We start from the raw sequence: 19,967 nt of genomic DNA on the forward strand, positions 1-19,967 counted from the left end.
ATCGTTAAAAGTTTTGCAAAAATGACTTTGTTAAATTCTTTCATTTCCTAGAAATCCCAAGCAGATTATAAATTATTTGTTTTAGCTAATATAACTTAAATTGCAAACAGTTTCTCTAAATGTTTAGAAGCTGCTGAGCTCTTACTTTCAGTCTGAAAGTCAAAGGTAGCCTAAGATTCATGGACACTGATAATTACAAGTCACATGGTGTCTTCTGATGCAATGAAGCAGTTTCTACCACAACATATTATCCTCAAACCATTTTGTTTTAATAGCTCCTTGCCCATAAATATAGCTCATTCTACTAGTCCAGCATTTAGTTGTAGTGAGCCCGTCTTCCACATTTCTCCATCAGTTTCAAAACACGTAGTTAACAATACAGAAAAAATGAAGTGGGTAGAAACCTTTTCTGCCTCTCCAACATTTCAACCATTTCTTGTCATTATGCTCCCCATAAGTTCTGAAATGAGAGAAAAGTTTATGGGTTTGAGGTTTTGTTTAGTGCTGATGCCACCAGTAGTTGTACAGCGGAACAAACTTAGTCGTGCAGCTGCTAAGTGTGTTGTCAGTTGCTTTTAATCCTGGCTGCTGTTCATCTTGTGATGAACCACGAGTGAATGGATGGGTTCGCTTCACTAAGACTTCGGCATTGTTTCTCGATTCCATATGTTTTGTATTTGTAAGAACTACTTTATGTGCATATTTTGTGATAAATAAGATAAATTTTTAAATCCATGATACAGAAGACAGAAAAGTGAGTATGGGTGGAAGCATAGGCTTATCCTAAAGAAATCTGACTTCCATATTAAATTCCACTTCAGAAATAGCTGGAATATCCTCAATGAAAAGAAACAATCAGTTCCCAAGTAATTGTTTGTCTGCAGCACTGTTCCAGAAAGGTGAATTTTTAAGAAGATTTGAGGGATGAACTTGAACTAAAATGAAAAACTTCATACATGAAAAAGATGAATCCTTGATGCTCAAATGTTGAGCTGAAAAGATAATTGAGTTTAGCTGCAATTGTATTGAAGAAGGAATTGTCTTCCGTAAAACAATGCAGTTAGAACAATTATTCTGTGCAGATTTGTAATCTTTAGTTAACATTGACTACACTGTAATTGTTTTATGAGTACAAAGCACTATTATGTTCTACAGATTGTAAATTTTGTTTAAATGGATTTGTTTTCTCTTAGGGCTTAGGAAAAACAATTCAAGCTATTGCATTTCTAGCTTATCTCTACCAAGAGGGCAACAGGGGTCCCCATTTGATAGTTGTGCCAGCTTCAACATTAGGTAAGTTACAAGCTTCAAAATTATTTGTTTGTATTAAAAAAAAAAAAAATCATGGGCGGACTGTGAAACAAAGGTAATTTTGTGAAAGAAGACTTAACTTTTTTATGGTGATATTCAACTCCTTAAGTCACTGGAATTGGAATGCAAAGCATGCTTGTTCTGAATTAATTAGACCTAACATGGAATTTTAAGATGCTCTGTATGCTTCACAAAAAATAAAACTGCTTGTTATAATTTGAACTTGTTTAGCAAAGTAGTCTTTTTACTTACTGTATACCGGTTGAAATTCCTAGTCTTCAGGCTGTGCTTAAGATTAGGTTTCATGACATTTGAGACATTCAATGTCTTTTTTTCCTTTTTCCTGCACAGAATCTGTCAAAGCAGATCAAAATCCTAAAATAAGGCTGACTCTTAGTAGTGTGTTTTCATATTTTTTAATGACCTCGATCGAAAGCAGGAAGAATACGGTGGAATAAAATATGTCAGCGAAGCTGATGAGTTTGAGCAGAAACTAGTTCTCTGTGGAGTTAAATTTGTTTTTGTTGAATGATTATAGTAAGGAGAAAGTAGCAAGTTTAATTTAGAAAGTGCTGCTTTTAATATAAAATACTCATTTGAGCTTCAAAAATTTTTCTTACCCAGAAGCTTTTCTGATGGGTTGTTCAAAGTCAGTTTGAAATTGCTATTTTCAGTGAGCTTTTAAAATCTACTAGAACCCTTTTTTTAAAAAATAACACTTAAGAATGCGAAGTCTCGCGTGTACATAAAGTGAAGTGAACTGTAGAGGCTCAAGAATTGTAGTGGTGGGTTGGCCCAAGCCATCCAGCATGGGGATGTCTGGGAAGTGTGATCTACGTGCAGCTTTCCTGACACTTCTGGAGGTGTCTCCTCAGCTCTGATCTGGGTCTGACCCAGGTCAAGTGGCATTTACCAGAGACCCCCATCTGCTGTGGTCTGGTGTCAGCACTTGTGTTGTCTGTCAAGCAGCTTCCCTGTGGGCATGGTGATGTTGCTAGTGGCCCACACCTGGAGCTGGGTTGAGTTGTCAGGCTTCCTTGCCCACTCCCAGAGGCACTGTCTCTCCTGATGAAACACTTCTGGGTGTGAGTACTGACAAATGAAGTGATTTGTTTTCTGAGGAATTAACTGTATAGGAATAAAATCAGGCTGAAACGTTAAGCATTGCATTCTTGTTACATGGTGGTTACAGACCATGCAGGGTCTGTTTCTGTAGGAGTTTAAAGTGCAAGCAGGCTAAGCAAGGGTTACTTAAAGCCCCGTGGAGGGTGGTTTAATTTCCCTAAATATTATCAGTTTTCCAGCATTTACACAAAGTTTCTTAACCTTCAGGAGAATTTAAAGGGATTTGCTTTAAAATTAGATGTTTGGTTTAATGCTGAGGTGTGTCAGTTATGTAAGACATAATAAAGTATAAATGACTTGGTTTTTATTTTAATGATGTTTTACAGATAACTGGATAAGAGAAGTTAATCTGTGGTGTCCTGAACTGAACGTCCTTTTCTACTATGGTGAGGAATCTAATTTAGAAATGAATCCAGTGAAACAGTTGCTTTCATAACTAATTTAAGATAATATTAATCTAAGACAATATTAGTCACTCATGGAAGCACTGTTTTAAGGCAGTTGTTTAAATCCACGTATTTATTGATGAATATATTTCTGCATACTATCTTAATTTTTATATCTATATAAATGTATATAATTGTACTCATTCTATGTTTTGTCCTTTTGTAGGATCCCAGGAAGATAGGAAACATCTCAGGATGGACATTAATAATAAAGTTGTCGATTTCAATGTGATTGTAACTACGTAAGTACAGTAATTAAAAAACAAGTGAGATTTACTTAGCTCCTACTGACCTCTAGCGGTACAACAAAACAATGTTTGGAGTTTGGTGAGATGAGAAGGGAACTTGTTTTCAGGTAATGGTTAATTACGATTTTATTAATGTGTAACAGATACTATGTAATAGATGCTTTAGATATTATCTACTAGTCACATAATACGTGCTAATAGATACATATTACTTTAATAGATTTGCACAGTTTTTTGAGAAGTGTTACTGAGAGCACTGGCTCATCAAGTAAACTGTAATGATTTGCCGGGGGTAAACTGTGTTATGGTTGGTTACTTCTAGGCTGTTTTACTTACTGCCCCTCCTGTATTCTCTCCGTAACTAACAATTTTAGAGAATTTAATTTGATTGTGATAACAGCATGTTCATGTTAAATTTGCATTTAATATGTCTTTCTCTGACAGATACAACTGTGCAATTAGCAGCTCAGATGATCGAGGACTATTTCGCAGGTTGAAGCTTAACTATGCAATTTTTGATGAAGGGCATATGCTCAAGAACATGAGCTCTGTACGCTACCAGCACCTTATGACAATTAATGTAAGAGGTTTAGTTATTGTTGGGTTAGAGGGGACACTCTTGGTTTTTCTGTTTTGTAGTTACAAGCTGGGGGAAAATGGAGCATTAACTGTAAAGTTCATACACACATGTTCCAGAAACTACAGTATGCAAGTGGATACAAGTGTTGATATGGTCTTAGGAGTGGTTTCTGCATTGTGAACTCTTTCGGTGAGGCAAGCTCCCAAAGAAATGTAACAAATTTCCTATAGCATCATTACGATGATGGTAGTTGTTCAGTTTCAGTATTAAGCACTTTTCTAGTTTTATCACACAGTAGTAAAGATTTTAAAAAGGCTATTCTGATGACTTGTGCTGAAACATTGTAGTATTTGAGGACCTACTCCAATAGGACTGTGCAAGAAAAGAGAGCTTTAAAGTATTTTTTCTTGTAGCTTGTATCCTGAGTCAACAGCATTTTGGAAAAGAGAAAATTTGAGTACAGCTCTTCTTCTGATTATTGTGATTTAACACTGTAATACTTGTACAATAATAATATACTTATGATCACTTATTACAACTTATTTTTCAAGATCATATTTTCATCAAAAGCCTTTTTAAGAAGCTGATCTATAAGCAATTAAACTATGCCTTGTACTTGCGATTTAAAACTTGTGCATAAGTACCGTATGACATTAGAAAATTAGTACATTAATTTAAAAAAACCCACAAAAACCCAAACAGCAACAAAAGCAAAAATAAACACACAAAAACATGCACGCAAAAAAAGAGGAAAAAACCGTAATAGAGCCAGGAAGGCTTTTCTTACATCTATATTAGGCTCCCTGAATAGTTTTAAATTGATATGTGCTCAGTTCTCAACAGATCTGTAAATGGTTTTGTTGACTTAACCAGGAGATTATTCCATGAGATCTAAATATATATGAAGTTTAAGTAATTTAAACTAAGCTCACTTTCTCAGTTCTCCATAACTGTTGTTTTTGCTAATATTAATTTTAACCTGTTTGGCTAATGTTTCTCACTACTGTTTTCCACTTTGGACAAACAGGCAAAGAATCGCTTACTGCTAACAGGGACTCCAGTTCAAAATAATCTGTTGGAATTGATGTCCCTCTTGAATTTTGTTATGCCACATATGTTCAGCAGTAGCACAAGTGAAATCCGAAGGATGTTCTCTTCAAAAACAGTAAGTATTATATATTCCCTTCTTGGAAAAAACATCTTTTTTTGCTAGAACACTGCTGTTGCTGCATAGCTTCTGTTATACTGGTATCTTATAGAAACAGGTAATGTTACAAAAATCTAGAAAATGAAGCAATGAAATAAACCATTTAAAGTAAGAATGTGTCATAACAGTTTTATCTCTAGTTACAAATGATGCTGTTAAATCTGTCTGTTCTGGCTGGGTTTTTCCTCAAGTTAGAATAGTTAAGGTGGTGTTAAAGCAGAAAACTTCATACTGTAATTGAATTCTTGCAATATTTTCCTTAGAAGAGTGCTGAAGAACAAAGCATATATGAAAAGGAGAGGATTGCACATGCGAAGCAGATAATAAAACCATTCATCTTGAGAAGAGTAAAAGATGAGGTAATATTTTATCTTTAAAACAATGGTTTCATATTATTAAAAGTCTGATAATCTTTGAGACTAACAGTAGAATTTAAGGTCAAATTTTCACAGTGCTAGTTTTAGCTGTTTATCTAGGAGGAGCAAGAAACTTGAGCTTTCCATCTTTCAGAAGTTTACAAGTAAAAATGTGACCTGCTGCAGCTTTGGGTTTTGATGCTTATTATTTGCTGACTACTTGCAATTGGGAATTTTATTTATGAAGGGTCACGGAAAGATGATTCCGTGCACTGCTAAGTGATAAGTGATAAATTTTCCACATGACCCACAAAAATATTTGTGACTTTATAGTAAAGCTGATGATTTTAACTGAAAGGATAAGGCACTGAATGTACATGTATGTATTTGTGTATAAGTATGACTAGAAATGTGTGGCTTAAGTTAGTTTGCTATCATCAAAATGTTTATTTTTCATTCTAAAATCCAAAACTTACGTAAAATCTTCTAGATAGAATTGCATGTATGAAAGAAAGGGAAAACTTAATAGTGATTTGGAAAGCGTTTCTGTGTACTTGCATATTTTAGTAGTCAGTGGCTTGAAGAGGGTATCTCTGATTAGCAGGGGAGTGGGTTCCAGGTATTGCGTGTAGTAGTATTTCGTGCAGTTTTGGAGTGAGCAGACAATGTTATTTGATGGGAAGATGATCTATAATCCAAATAAAGTTCTGAATAGGTCGAACTGCTGACTCAGCAAAGTTGCAGCCAGTGAAAGGAGTTGGGATGAGGAGAATGAATAGACTAGCTTAAAGGCAGGCTTGTAAGATAGTACAGAACTACTGACTGTTCACTACAGTGGGGGTTTTACATGGTATGTTTTTATTTCGTCAGGTCCTTAAACAACTACCTCCCAAAAAAGATCTCATTGAATTATGTGCCATGTCTGAGAATCAGGAACAACTGTACTGTGATCTCTTAAACAAGCTCAAGAAAACTATTAACAGTAATGGTATGTGAGGGTTTAGTTTCCTTTTTCTGGATTTTTTTTCATGCCCAGACATATGTCAAGTGTGACTACAACGCCCTTGCTTTGTAGAAATGTTTAATATGCTATATCCCTTCTATGAGGTTTTCCTAAGTTCAGGTAGTAGGTGAAACGCCAAATTCAGTTCTTACAAATAAAGTTATCCTGAGATATGAAGATGTGTCAGACAGGCATCTGTGAATATACTTCTGAATATACCTTATTTCTTTGTTTACAGAGAAAAACTCTGATATGGGAAATGTAATGATGCAACTTAGAAAAATGGCTAATCACCCTCTCTTGCATCGTCAGCATTACACGACTGACAAGCTCAGGGCAATGTCCATGCTTATGCTCAAGGTAAGGTGATGAGATTCAGAAGCAATCCTTAATTTCTCAGAATTTTTAATACAACTTAAATAGATTTTTATTTTTTTCTTGTCAGTCTTCTGGTCAAAAGTGTGTCTTTGCAAAACTTAATTCATTGTTGCTGCTTTTTATTACTCTGCATCTGTCCAGTGCTCTAGTCAAGCTCTGTATGTGTTTAACACTGATTTTTGTATTGGATATTAGAATGGAGAGAACAGTTGTGGGACTGCAGTTATCTCCTCCTTTTCATTAGCTCCTCCTTAACACCTCTTCCCTCCTCCAACCATAAATTTAGAGCCAAACTACTTATGAAAAAAATCTTTTGTGGGCTAGCATTACTAGTATTTTCTGAGTAGCAAGAAATCTAGGCTGTACAGAACTAAAATAGGAAAGTATTGAACTGTTGAAGATTTTTTTTTTGTAATTTGGCTGGGGTTAATGCCTGTGGAGTTTGGGGAAAATTGTTGCTTCTTTCTGAAGTCTAAAAAAAAAATCTGAATGTGCAGCAGGTGCTCTAAGAAAGTTGCAGCTGGCTTTGAATATGTTCAGCTTTGTTTTAAAATAAATCCAGTCCCACCTGGGGGGAAGGGAAGAAGTGACCCATTGGTTTATGAAGGATTTTTGTCCCTTTTTATTCCTACTCATACCATCGTACTCTCCAGATGTGGCTTTTCTTTTCCTCTTTCTTCCAGGCATGACATCCCTCTACCCACCCTACATCTTGGGCTGGGCTTCCCATGTCTTCTACCATCTATCCAAGGATTGGACCTCCCTTTTAGGGAATGTGTCTTCAGGGGAAGAGGTCTGATACAGGGGTAAAAGGTCATAGGGCTTGATGGGAACTAGGTAATTGCTATGGAGGTTGAGCATATACTTCTTAGTTTTTGATAGTACAAGTTCTTGTAAAAACTAAATTGCAAAGTAATGATCCTCTAATCCTGGGGTTGCAGAGTTCATCTTTTGTTGCTTGCATGAGCCACGCTCTGGCATTTGTCCATGTCTAGTTGTGCTACTTTGTTCTTTCAGAAATTTTGGATGTTATTGTGTGGTGTGTGTGTTTGTTCTTGTCTGGCTAGTGAGATTGTGTATTGCATTATTTCCCTTCACTTTTGCTAACAGGAACCCACACATTGTGATGCTAACCCTGACCTTATCTTTGAAGATATGACAGTAATGACAGATTTTGAGCTGCATTTGCTTTGTAAGCAATATTCTCATGTCAGTGACTTCAAGTTAGACATGGATCAGATCTTGGATTCCGGAAAGTTTAGAGCACTGGAACACATTCTCTCAGACCTTAAAGAGAAGGTTGGTACTACAGATGGGTGAAACATCTTTTCCTGTCCATCTAGAGGGTGGCTCTAAATGGCTGGTTAAATTAACTTCTGCTAGCTCTATATTGCAACCCAGTTGCTTTTCTGTGGCCTATTACAATGTCATTTAGTGCATGTGCAGAATTGCAAAGCAATACTTACAGCTTTCAATGTGCAGTCCTGCCTACGCATGTCACTTTAGAGACAGCTGAAGCAAGCTTGCCCATTTTTCCAAGTTTCAGAATATTCATCCTGAGTTAACGCTACTTTCTCAGTATACGCTACTTTTTCAGTATACATCATTTTCACAGATCATGAACTTTGACCACCTTTTGGCAATTGAATAAGACTGTATTACATTAGAATAATCATGTATGTATTAAGCCAGTGTAAAGGTAAGAAGAGTTCACTGCTTTGAGTCAGATTCAAACTGGTTTATTTTACAAATAAGCATGTACCATAATACTTCAGAGCATTCTAAATTTGCACAAGTGTGTGCTGTGCATCTGTTCAGTTATTTCAGACAAGAGTGCTACTGCTCTGTATTATATGGAATATAGCTTAAATTTAAGTTTTTAACGAAAATATTTTGTTGATGTTTATAGATGATGTAGATCTGTCATTTATGCATTTGACATGTGATTTCTAGATTGCTTGAGTCAAAGTGCGTAGTAACTAAAAAATTGTTGCACTGAGAAAAGGTAGGTTAATGCAGCAGAAATACTGGATACAGTATCTTCATTGAAAGTCAGTCCTGACTTGATGAATTTCAGCTTAGTCTTTTAGGTTGGAAAATAGGGATTCTGTCAGAGTAAAATCATGTATTTGCACCAATCAAGTATTTGTGTAGTTCATTATCCATAATTGATGTGTTTTAAAACTTTTGTTTTGCTTTGTCATTTCCAGGGTGACAGAGTTGTATTGTTTAGCCAGTTTACTATGATGCTGGATATCTTGGAAGTTTTCCTAAAACACTGGCAACATAGATATATTAGGTTGGATGGAAAAACACAGATTTCTGATCGGTATGTGACCTCTTTGCTGAAGATGAGAGAGAAAAAATGGATGTGTGCATGGAGGGGGGGAGGTGACTTAAAACCCTTACCTCAGTTTTCCCATATATAGAACTCTGTGGTCACTGGGCATTGACTATAGAAGGGGTTTAATGTTGGATTTCAGCTCGCCTTAGCAAGGATGAGGCTGAAAGGTGAGTGTTAGGTGGTCGGTTTACAGTCTTAGCCATCAAAATGGAAAACTTGTGTTTTCAGCAGTTCATGGTGTGTTTGATTTGCTTGTGTGTCAGCATGCCATAACAAAAGGTCTTGTGCAGATATTACTTGGAAGTATAGTATATCTCTGTTACAACCCCTTTGTTTCTCTAGGACAAACCATTTACTCTGTCCTTCACAGCTGAAAATGTTGCTTTTCTTGCACTTGAGCTGTGCTGGTTTTCTGATGTTTCCTGTTTAATGATTTTTTTAAAAATTTTTTTAGGTGCTCTTTCCTTCATTTCAAAACTGTCATTCTTGCCGTGGTATTACTTCCCACTTACAGTTGAAGTCTGTTATTTCCCTTGTATGTGCAATTAGTACAGAAGACAGTCATGAAGCAAAATTTCTCCCTCTCCCCCTGCCCCCATTTGTTTCTTGTACTTTTTCAGTCTTCCCTTGTCCTCCAACTTGCTCTTTGTATTCTATGATCATCCAAGATTTTTTCCAAGCGTCCTTTCATTCTTTGCTATCGATCTGTCTCTGTTTTCTGGTCACTGTTGAGGACTGTTGGTACCCTTTTTCCTTCTGTATAACATCTGTACTTTTTTGCTGCTTTGCATTGCCACTGTCCTCCCTTTCAAAAGATAATCCTAACTTCTATATTCAACTCTGGAGCCAGTGGGGTGTTTTCTCCAAGGCCTGATATGTGTTTTCTTGTGTTTCACAGGATACACCTAATAGATCAGTTCAATACAGATATGGGTATATTTGTGTTCCTCCTGTCAACCAAAGCTGGTGGCTTGGGAATTAATCTGACCTCAGCAAATGTTGTTATTCTTCATGATATTGATTGCAACCCATACAATGATAAGCAAGCGGAGGACCGATGCCATAGAGTAGGTCAGAGAAGGTAAGACTTTTTAATTATAAGGCTTGGCTTTTCTTAGAGGCAAGCTCTCAAAGGAGGCTAAAAGGACAATATTTCATGATTAAAAATTCCATTTTAAGGAGAGACTTCTGTAAACCAGCTCTGGGTTGTGTGGAGCTAGGTAATTGGAATTGTCTTAGCACATGTTGCTGCCAACAACAAACCTTAAATAGATTCTCCTCTTTTTTTCCAGTTCTCTGTAACTCCCAAATTCTCTATAATGCTCAAATTTCTGGTGCTCGGAATTATTTCAAGGCAGATCTGAAGTCTTTGAGACTGTTTAGCAAAGCTGTTTGGTCTCTTCAGGAGACTTATAACCTCTAAAGTGCCACCTATCATAAAGAGTGAAACCATGGACTGTTTTAGAGTCCTCAGTCAGAATAAGCTAACGTGAGCAATAGAATATGTTTAATAACTGGTATTTCAACTGTAGTATGGGATGAGGGGGAAGTTGAGTTTTTTCTTTTAATGGAGATTGTTGTGACTGTCCAGACTTTGCAGTGGCAGGAGAAGAGTTTTCTTTTCAGAAAAAACTAGGAACTCTTTGTATTGCCCTTTTGTTCATTTCCTCCTTTTTGTTTTAAACCACTGTCAGCTGAGCAAAGGCATAGCATCCTTCCTTTTTTGACTAATCCAATGTAACTATAGAATTGGGTTTATCCTATTTTGTGGTTTTCAGAGAAGTAAAAGTCATAAAGCTAATCAGTAAGGGGACTATTGAAGAATCCATGCTCAAAATCAGCCAGCAGAAGTTGAAGTTAGAACAAGATATGACTGCAGCAGATTCAGGTAAGTCTCTTGCACATAATGATGTCTACTTAAGTAAATTAAGGTTGTTGCAATATATTCTGAAAAAACAAAGTTCTGGATGCAGACGAGCCTCTCTTAAATGTTAAATAAGCTAGAAAGATGTATTTGTGCTGATTATTGTTCAGTTTGACAGGAAGTGCCCTCTGAGTCACTGAATCAGTTACATATTCCTACAAGTAGAGGATTTTGTGAAGTTTTGTGGATCTAGACTTTAGTCTGTTTATGTGAAATATTTTGAGCTGTACTAACACTTGGGTTTATTCCTCAGGAGAAGAAGGAACCATTCCAGCAGATATAGCCACACTATTAAAAGCTTCGTTAGGTCTCTAAAATGTAAATACGCTGTGGAATTCAAGGAAAAAAGGTGATGTTGTACCCCAAGCACTCTTACATTATTGATGACCAGGAATTTTACGAACATTTTAAGAACTTTTTGTAGTTTCTTTATTGTATTCCTGATGTTACTGAAAATTTTTAACACCGCTAGCATTCTTTTGATGCTGAAAAACATAAATGGCCCAAATGTGCCAACATTGGATTCTGAATAAATGTTATTTTACAGATCACTTTTCAAAACGGGGACCTAAGTAGTAATTGTTTTAACAAATCTGCTACTGCTTAAGATTTGTCAGTATTTTTGTAATTATTTCTACCTCCAAATATATATATATATACTGTCTGTTTCACTGGATTACGTGTGTAGATTTTTTTATATGTGCCTTATTGACAATGCTCGAGTTTGTTTCTGCTTGTTTTGGTTCATTTAATGTACTGTACTGGTTTTGTATCTACTTGTTCAAATAAAATTCCATAGATTAACAGAATATTTTAATTTTTGTGGTTACTTGTGAGGGAGGGGGTGGTAACTTGCATGTTATAAATCAAATAGGCAGCTTTCAAACTAGCTGAAATGTTCCATTTGAACTGACTTGACTTTATCCAGCACTAGTTAACTACTACTGTTTCATTATACTCTAATCACAGTTGTGTTAAGATATTGATTATAAAAACAGAATTCCTTCCAAATGGAACTTTCCACCCAGGTTGCAATTTCTTTGTCAGTCCTTGGAGTACATCCGTGCTCTGACAGTGAAGTGGCACAAGCAGTTATGAGGTGACACAAAGCTTATGTCTTGCTGTCTTCTTGAAGTTTCAGTGAAGTTTGAATTCATCTGAGTGAAATGAAGAGCTTCAGTGGTATCAGTGATGAGGTGTGCCTCTACCTGAAGTTTATAATCTGCTGGCAAGGATGTGATCTGAGGAGGTAGGAGAGGAGGGATGTTCATTTTCCTAGACAGATGAGAAAACTGAAATTTGGCCTTTTGAACTGGGACTACTTACGATTCAGACAGCTACTATTTTAGAAGCTGGGGGAAGGCAAAATACAGGGAAGTCCTTATTGCCCCTGCCCTCTGTTAAAGCCTCAGCTGCTGTATGGTCTATGTTGAGCTCAGCAAATCTGTACCAGGCTGAATCTCTGAGGATCGTGTCCTAGAATTCACTCTGGTTTGCAATATGGGGTTGATAGTTACCACTTTTCTATATGTGGTTCTCCCAGTCAGAAGACACTTGTTGCATCTTTTGGAAGAACTTAAACAGCTTTATATGAAGAATGGAGAGGATGAGCTGCAGTCCATGGTTGCTGAGTATTTCAGCTTGTCTTCAGATACTGCTAGTGAGGTGGTCTGTGAGTTGGGCATCTGGTGGGTTTGGTTTGGTTATGGCTGTGCATATTTTTTCCAACTGTGCGTGATTTCTGCAAGTACAAAATGGATGGAAAAATAAAGTTTTTAAAATGTTTTCAAAGTTTGACCTAAACTTTACTTGGCTTTTACTAGAAATCTTCTGTGGTTGTGCTGCATGTTCCAAAATGTGCAGCTGAAACAGGGTGAAGAAATATTTTATTATATGGGAAAGGAGAAGGGTAAGAATCAGTTTGTCTGATGTGCTGCTTTAATTCCACCTGTTTTGTGGACTAAATAGTGGGATTTAACAGATGACCACAAGTGTTTAATGCTGCAGTTAATTAGGTTGTCTGTTTCTGCTGAGCATGATCCTAACACAACTCTTTTCCTGTAGTATTTGGGTGTTCTCACCTGTTTGCTTCAAATGTGAAATGAAACAAAATGCCTGACCTATACTGTGGTCTGTGTGGTCTTTCATTTTGGTATGTGTATGTAATCAGTTAATGTAGTCTAGCTGAACAGTGGTTACTTCTTGAACAATCGCATCCCTGGGGTCAGTAACCATCTTCAAGTGCTATGAAGCTCATGTGTTTCTGCCTTTTTTTGCTTATTGTAACTGTTTCTACCCTCTTTAACTGGGAGTCGTAAGAGATTGTAGAGTCACCATCACTAGAGATAGTCAGAAGCTGTCTGGGTGCAGTCCTGGGCAGCTGACTCTAGGTGGCCCTGCTTGAGCAGGTGATTTGGACCAGATGACCTCCCAAAGTCCCTTCAACCTCAGCCAGTCTGATTCTGTGTCTCTGGTTGGGAAAGATGTACGGGGGGGAAAAAAATACAACTATCTGAAGTCTGTTGCTGAGGAAGAGAGAGCGGGAGCTGAAGAACGAAAAATCTCTAAAGAGCTAGAACAAAGCGTGCCAGGAATTGCAAAGCAGGTGGAGGTACCATATTGGAACGAGCATAAGCTTGGACCTTACTTTCAGTTCTGCCAATACCTGGTTTAACCTGAACTGTTAGTGGTTGATTGGTATTGCTCATGATTTAATGAAATAATACTTGTGGTGGGAGGGAAAAGCAAGTGTGAAGGGAAATATTTTTTCCCAAAAGTGGCCATTTTCAGCCCAGAGGATTTTCCAAGTTTGTTGTGGTTTATCTGCTTATACCACACGGTGGAGTCCTCTTGCAAGCACTTGTCTCCCCCTTGAGTTTGTGTAAACTGCTTGCATCTATGGCTGTCTGTGTTGCCAGAATTTCCCACCTACCTGTTTTCCCCAGTGCCAGAAGAATAAAATGTTCGCTCATTTCATCTAAACCTGGTTTCTACCCCTGCCCCCACCATCTCCCGATTTGTCTCCTGCTTACTGAAAGAGATACTGAGCTGCTGAATGCTTTTGCAGTTGGTGTGCTTCTGGAGGACTGGTGCTGTTGTGGGCACCTGGGCAGCTGCTTTTTGATTTGGTTGGGGTTGTTTATTGTTTTGGGGTTTTTTGCAGTGGCATGGCATAAACTTCAAGAAGCTAAAGAAAGTGCTTGAGAAGCTTGAAGTTTGTTGACTAAGTGGATCTTTTCTTTTTGCTTAAGTGTCCCTAGTCCTCCCATACATTTATCATCTCTGTTCATTAGCCTGCTTTCCTCCAGATTGAAAGTCTACAATAAACAAAGTATTGTTGAGACTGCATCTCTCCAGCAAGGTTCATTCATCTCTTCTCCCTTTGAGAGCCCACAGACCATTAATTGGGTTGATCAAACACTTTATTAGTAGTGGGGGTATGTGGTTGAAAGCACACTTCTCCCTCGGGCTCTACTCAATCAGCTTTTTAGATTCTCTCCTGTAAATGGATACAAGTGGTAGATTTTGGTTTGGTATAGCATAGCCATCTGAAATTAATTTAAATTATTCTAAAATTAATAACTTAGGATGCCTTGTCACATTGAAAACTAAACATGCATTTGTGTTTTCTAGTCTGAACAGCTGATCTACATGACAGTCTTTGGTCTTTTCTGGATCCAGGCTGCAATAGCTGGAAGTGCTTGCACTCTGTCTCTGAGAGCCAAAAGCCTGGGGTAGTTGTCTGCCAGGTCAGGTTTACAGGACAGAAGTGTCGTACTGCAGACATCCCAGTAGAAATCAGCCCACGTTACCTGGTGGAAATGGGAGACAAAGCAGTAAATATTAGCTGATAATCTCAAAAGCTGGGACTACTAATATTCTCAGCAAACTGCAGAAATGAAACAGGAATTGATCTGGTTTGTGTAATTTTTTTGTTTTTTTTTTATTTAAAGCCTATAACTACAGAGCTAGTAATTAGGTTGCAATGCAAGACTTAAGTAAGAATTGGTTAAATAAAGCCCTAGCTACAAATATGACTTGCACTATAATATTAATCTTTCCTGTGGAAACTGTGTTCCAGTAAAGTGTTTTAATTAGTTTCCAAACAGTTTTGGGTAAAAAGGATTATTACATTTTCAGGGTGTTTTTCATACTGTCCTGTAAATTGATCAGTGATTACAAGCAGTTCTAAACAACTCCCATCTGTATTGACTACTACAAAGGAATTTATAATATTTTGTGTCAACATACCTCTAAACTGGTTTAGAAAATGCAAATCATAGTCCTGGTTTGGCTCGCTTTTCCAGTAGTATGGAAAACAATTTTCACTTTGCAATTGAGCAACCAGTTGTGTATTGGTAAAAACAAATTGTTAAGAGTGGGGAGAGTTGTTTCATGGGCTGGCATGAAATCCGGAAATTCATGAATACTCAAGGATTTAATTTTTCTGGAAACTGATTGGAAACAAAAGTTATACTTACAGACTTCCCTACGAGCCAGTTGTTATCCCCTAAGAAAGTATCCAAATCTTTCAGTAACTCAGGTGCTTTATTGGTGAGGATATCATCAAATGCTTTTTTCTGGGGGAAGAACAAAACACAAAGATGCACATCAACCTGTAAGTACAGCAGCCAGCAAAACTGAATTTATGGGTGTTTCTTACTTGTGAAAAAGCTGAGATCTGAAAAAGGTGACAGTGAAATTATTTGGTCTGACTCAAACTTTAGAGTACTCTCAGTTCTCTTTGGAAGGAGGAGTGTATTAATATCCAAGTCAGGCAATTATTTAAGATAAGAAATGTGGAGGTAACTGTCATTTGGATACATGCAAAGGGGAACTATAGAATTTAGGAAAGCTGAGGTCATTACCCATGAAGTGGGTTAGATGCCCAAAACATGGCATTTGTGTCTCAGTGAGCCATGACTTAAGCCAATTGCTCTCTTAATGAACACCTGAGAGCTCCTGGATGCTGAGACATGATGTGTGGAGTGATGCTGCTCATTTATCTGTGCTAACAGCCACCCAGCTGTGGCAGGGTGGGGAACCCTGCCATAGATTTGGGAAGAATCAATCTATAAAATATATTCCCAATGTCTCACAGTCATTTGTTTGGGGGACTCTTTTGGATGTTATGTTTTCTAGTGTATGGTTTCCCAAATTTCCAGAATCCCTTAAGCTCAGTCTTTCTGTGCTGTCAGTCAGATGCTGGTTGGTTTTCTTTCCTTACCAGCCCTTCTTGTGTGAGATGTGGAACCTGAGTCTTAAGCTTTTGCTGTATTTATCTTTGAACTTTTATGTTAGCACATTATTCTGCTTTTTTGTCTCTGCAGCAATGAGATTTGAGGTGGCTAAAATATGTTTTCAAAGGCTGAACTCTGCATTGAAGGGTATGGGCCTTAATATTTGTACATTAGTGGATGAAGGATGGGGTTGTGTATGGTGGTGGTTCTCTGCTAGCTGTTCCCCATAGCAGAAAGTTTTAAGGTTGCTTTTAAAGGGTTAGCTGTTTCCTTTGGAGAGGGAAACAGTTTCTGGTTTTCTCTTTTCACCTGCATGGAAGCAATTGAGATTGCAAACTGTTGCAATCATCTGGTGTGACCCATGTGGCAATTTGTGCAGTTAATTTGCTTGGCCTCATTTTGGAGGAACATACTCAGGCTTGGTTAAATAAACACGGCTGTACAGGAACGGAATTATTTCAATAGCTTTGAAATTCAAGTTAATGAAAAAAGAATAAAATTTAGAAGAGGCAGCAGCCTAAATGGTCCCAAAACACAGGCTGAAATAAAGTATTTCTGCAGACGTGTTCAAAGATCTGACATAATTTTCTGCTGTCTGTTAAGAGCTTAGTAATTGAATGTGGTGACTGCAAGTTACAGCCAGAAGTTTGCAGTCCAGAAATTCCGTATTTGTACCCTGTGCTGTAGCATTTCTTATTTTTAGGTAAGATCCCATGCCCCCCTTACACCCCAAGCTATTTTGTGATCACGACAGCAATGACCTCCCCCAACTGCAGAAGTACGCAGTCAACCCGTGAAGCTGGTGGGGACGCAACCAGGTTCCACCGTCTGGAATTGGCACAACCTACTTCTCAACTCTGGAGCTCTCCAGCAATGCATGACAAAGCTGTTGCAACACCGGCTATTTTTTGGGGGGTTGTAGGGTGAAGGCAGAATCTGTGCCTGATATAGAGGGAGCTTCCATGGGCAACTTCGCCCTCTGTTCCCTCTACCTTGCTTGCTTCTCGCTTTGCTACTGGCTAGATAACATAACACACCTTTCTCTGAGGGATGTGTGTTCTGTAATCACTTGTCAGGCCTGAGGAAGTTTTCTGACTTTTACTGTGTGTATGTTACTTAAATCTGGCATTGTGACATCATGAGATGCCACTTCTACCACAAGGTGGTGGCAGTGGACCCAGGAGGAGAGAGGGAGAACAGCTAACAGAAAAATGTTAGAGATTCCCAGAAAGTAAGATTTCTCGATCTTCCTGGGCCCCAAAATACTCCCTTGCATGCATACGTGCATACAGGCATATAAGGATTGCCTGTGAACTCTCTTCCCTTTCAAATTAATCACTGGTGACGTGATCTGGGTTGTTACTTTAGAGAAGCGTTTGAGTACAAGCTGGGACACACGCAGGCATTACAGGAGTTTCCCTGTAAAGGAATAACAATACTGTGGCAGTGGTGCTGCTTCTACACTAGCACGTTAGCAATAGTGTGGCTGTTCCTAAATGATTAAAAATCATGAGTCAATCTCCCCTCACCAAATTAGGAAACTTCAGAAAATTAAGTAATTCACATTTTTAAATACTGAAACCTCCAAATAACACTTTCAGATTTCTCCCTGCAAGATTTCAGAGCACTCTCATTGTTTTATTGTTGGTTTTGGGCAACATTTTGTACTCCGTGGTGAGTGTAATAAGATAACTTAGTTGATCTGAAATGTTACCTTTGAATAAAAGGAAGGTAGCTGCACTGGTAGTTAATGGTGAGACATGTTGTTACACTACCACTTTCCTAAAAGGATCAGGTCACCTGCTTGGATCAGAGCTGCATGGAGCCATTGTAATGCTGGAGTTAACTCATCCATCACCCTCTTCCCCCAGCAGCTGATCTGTATGCTTGTGTTTGGGACTCTGGTGAGATGGACTGGATGGATACTAAAAAAAAAAAAAACCAACTAAAAAAATCCACAAATGGTGTAGGACTTGCCCATGACTGTGTGCTAAAGTAGCCATGGCAGCATGTTAGCCTAGTGTCAGTATTTGCAGAAGCACCGCAGAGGACTGAGGTGGGGCCATGGGGGTCTGAAGAGCATGGCTGCAGTGACAGTGAGGGATGTGCTACCTCCCCGCTTTAGCAGCACTTGCTGTCTTACAGGCTCATGATGGCCTCATTTCCACCAAGGGTCAAGAAAAACTGGTGAAGGATGAGGTGGGAGGGAGCAGAAGGCTTTGGCTGGATTAGCCTCAAGAGAGCACCACAGAGCCTCTCCAGCTCAGCTTTGCTGAGGTGAGGTGATGGACCCAGGGGTTGACACATGGCAGTTTCTCCAGAGGAGATACTCAGGTACAGACAGAGTCATGGCTGATGTGCTATCTTTGTTTAAATTAGCAACTGTCTTACTCGCACGTCCTGGTTCTTCTCTGCCCAAGGGAACAGCGTCATGAAATCATCTATGGTGTCCACAATGGCATCAGCTAGTGCCTGTTCCACAGGTGTCTGACCTGCCAGACCTGTGGGAAGCAAGCATATGAAGGGAGATCAGAGACAGCATCAGCAGGAGTTTTTGATACCCCAAAGGTAAATTCTGCTTTTTGTAAACATTTCCGTAAAAATACATGCTAACAACGTGCATTTGACTCCTTGCATCCAGGTGCAATCTTGTCTACCTTTGCTTTTTTCCCCCTCCAGCTTCATACGGTCTGATGTAGTGAGTTGTTCTTTCCATCACCTGAACCCACAGCCTGACTACAGCTTCTTTATCCTCTCTCTGCCTTCCACCATCCCAGCATGTTCAGTGAGGGTCAGTACTAATCAACTGTATGAGTTTCAATAAGGCCAAATGCCGGGTGCTGCACTTGGGCCACAACAACCCCCAGCAGCGCTACAGGCTTGGGGAGGAGTGGCTGGAGAGCTGCCAGTCAGAGAGGGACCTGGGGGTGTTGATTGACAGCCGGCTGAACATGAGCCAGCAGTGTGCCCAGGTGGCCAAGAAGGCCAATGGCATCCTGGCTTGTATCAGAAATAGCGTGGCCAGCAGGGACAGGGAAGTGATCTTACCCCTGTACTCGGCACTGGTGAGGCCGCACCTCGATGACTGTGTTCAGTTTTGGGCCCCTCACTACAAAAAGGACATTGAATTACTCGAGCGTGTCCAGAGAAGGGCAACGAAGCTGGTGAAGGGTCTGGAGCACATGTCGTATGAGGAGCAGCTGAGGGAACTGGGGCTGTTTAGTCTGGAGAAGAGGAGGCTGAGGGGAGACCTCATCGCCCTCTACAACTACCTGAAAGGAGGTTGCAGAGAGCTGGGGATGAGTCTCTTTAACCAAGTAACAAGCGATAGGACAAGAGGGAATGGCCTCAAGTTGCACCAGGGAAGGTTTAGACTGGATATTAGGAAGCATTTCTTTACAGAACGGGTTGTTAGGTGTTGGAATGGGCTGCCCAGGGAGGTGGTGGAGTCCCCATCCCTGGAGGTGTTTAAGAGTCGGGTCAACATAGCGCTTAGGGATATGGTGTAGTTGGGAACTATCAGTATTAGGTCAATGGTTGGACTGGATGATCTTCAAGGTCTTTTCCAACCTAGGTGATTCTGTGATTCTGTAATTCCCTTCTGTTAATTTTTCCCTATCCCAGCTTTCAATGTTCTTCTCTATCTCATGGTCTCTCCATCTTGGTCAACACAATATCCAAAAGTGCTTCTGTGAAAATCTGCTTCTCTTTCCCTCTATCTTACCCATCCAGCCCCATTTAGAACCTTCTTATGACATCCTGCTTGCTTTTGATTACTTCATTTTAACTGAGCACCTTAGCCGAA

At 39.0% G+C, this 19,967-nt stretch overlaps 2 protein-coding genes across 5 annotated transcripts in view; one reads left to right on the plus strand and one right to left on the minus strand.

Annotated features, from left to right (window-relative positions):
- The window catches only part of SMARCAD1 (SNF2 related chromatin remodeling ATPase with DExD box 1), a 45,213-nt gene extending 33,482 nt beyond the window's left edge, over positions 1-11,731 (plus strand). For all 4 annotated transcript variants that reach the window (XM_074823108.1, XM_074823109.1, XM_074823111.1 and 1 more), the window contains 13 exons: positions 1,194-1,293; positions 2,763-2,822; positions 3,049-3,124; positions 3,575-3,710; positions 4,738-4,875; positions 5,181-5,276; positions 6,144-6,261; positions 6,515-6,636; positions 7,765-7,953; positions 8,865-8,983; positions 9,897-10,079; positions 10,777-10,886; positions 11,176-11,731. In XM_074823108.1, the coding sequence (XP_074679209.1) occupies positions 1,194-1,293; positions 2,763-2,822; positions 3,049-3,124; positions 3,575-3,710; positions 4,738-4,875; positions 5,181-5,276; positions 6,144-6,261; positions 6,515-6,636; positions 7,765-7,953; positions 8,865-8,983; positions 9,897-10,079; positions 10,777-10,886; positions 11,176-11,237 (1,509 nt within the window). In that variant the 3' untranslated portion in view covers positions 11,238-11,731. The remainder of the gene's footprint in view (positions 1-1,193; positions 1,294-2,762; positions 2,823-3,048; positions 3,125-3,574; positions 3,711-4,737; positions 4,876-5,180; positions 5,277-6,143; positions 6,262-6,514; positions 6,637-7,764; positions 7,954-8,864; positions 8,984-9,896; positions 10,080-10,776; positions 10,887-11,175) is intronic.
- Positions 11,732-14,326: 2,595 nt separating this feature from the next.
- The window catches only part of HPGDS (hematopoietic prostaglandin D synthase), a 30,623-nt gene continuing 24,982 nt past the window's right edge, over positions 14,327-19,967 (minus strand). The window contains exons 4-6 of the mRNA XM_074823113.1: positions 18,554-18,663; positions 15,404-15,502; positions 14,327-14,734 (exon numbers count right to left, since the gene is read on the minus strand). Coding sequence (XP_074679214.1) covers positions 14,570-14,734; positions 15,404-15,502; positions 18,554-18,663 — 374 coding nt within the window. The 3' untranslated portion in view covers positions 14,327-14,569. The remainder of the gene's footprint in view (positions 14,735-15,403; positions 15,503-18,553; positions 18,664-19,967) is intronic.

Source organism: Strix aluco, chromosome 4, assembly GCF_031877795.1.
Source record: "Strix aluco isolate bStrAlu1 chromosome 4, bStrAlu1.hap1, whole genome shotgun sequence".
NCBI classification, from domain to species: Eukaryota; Metazoa; Chordata; class Aves; order Strigiformes; family Strigidae; genus Strix; species Strix aluco.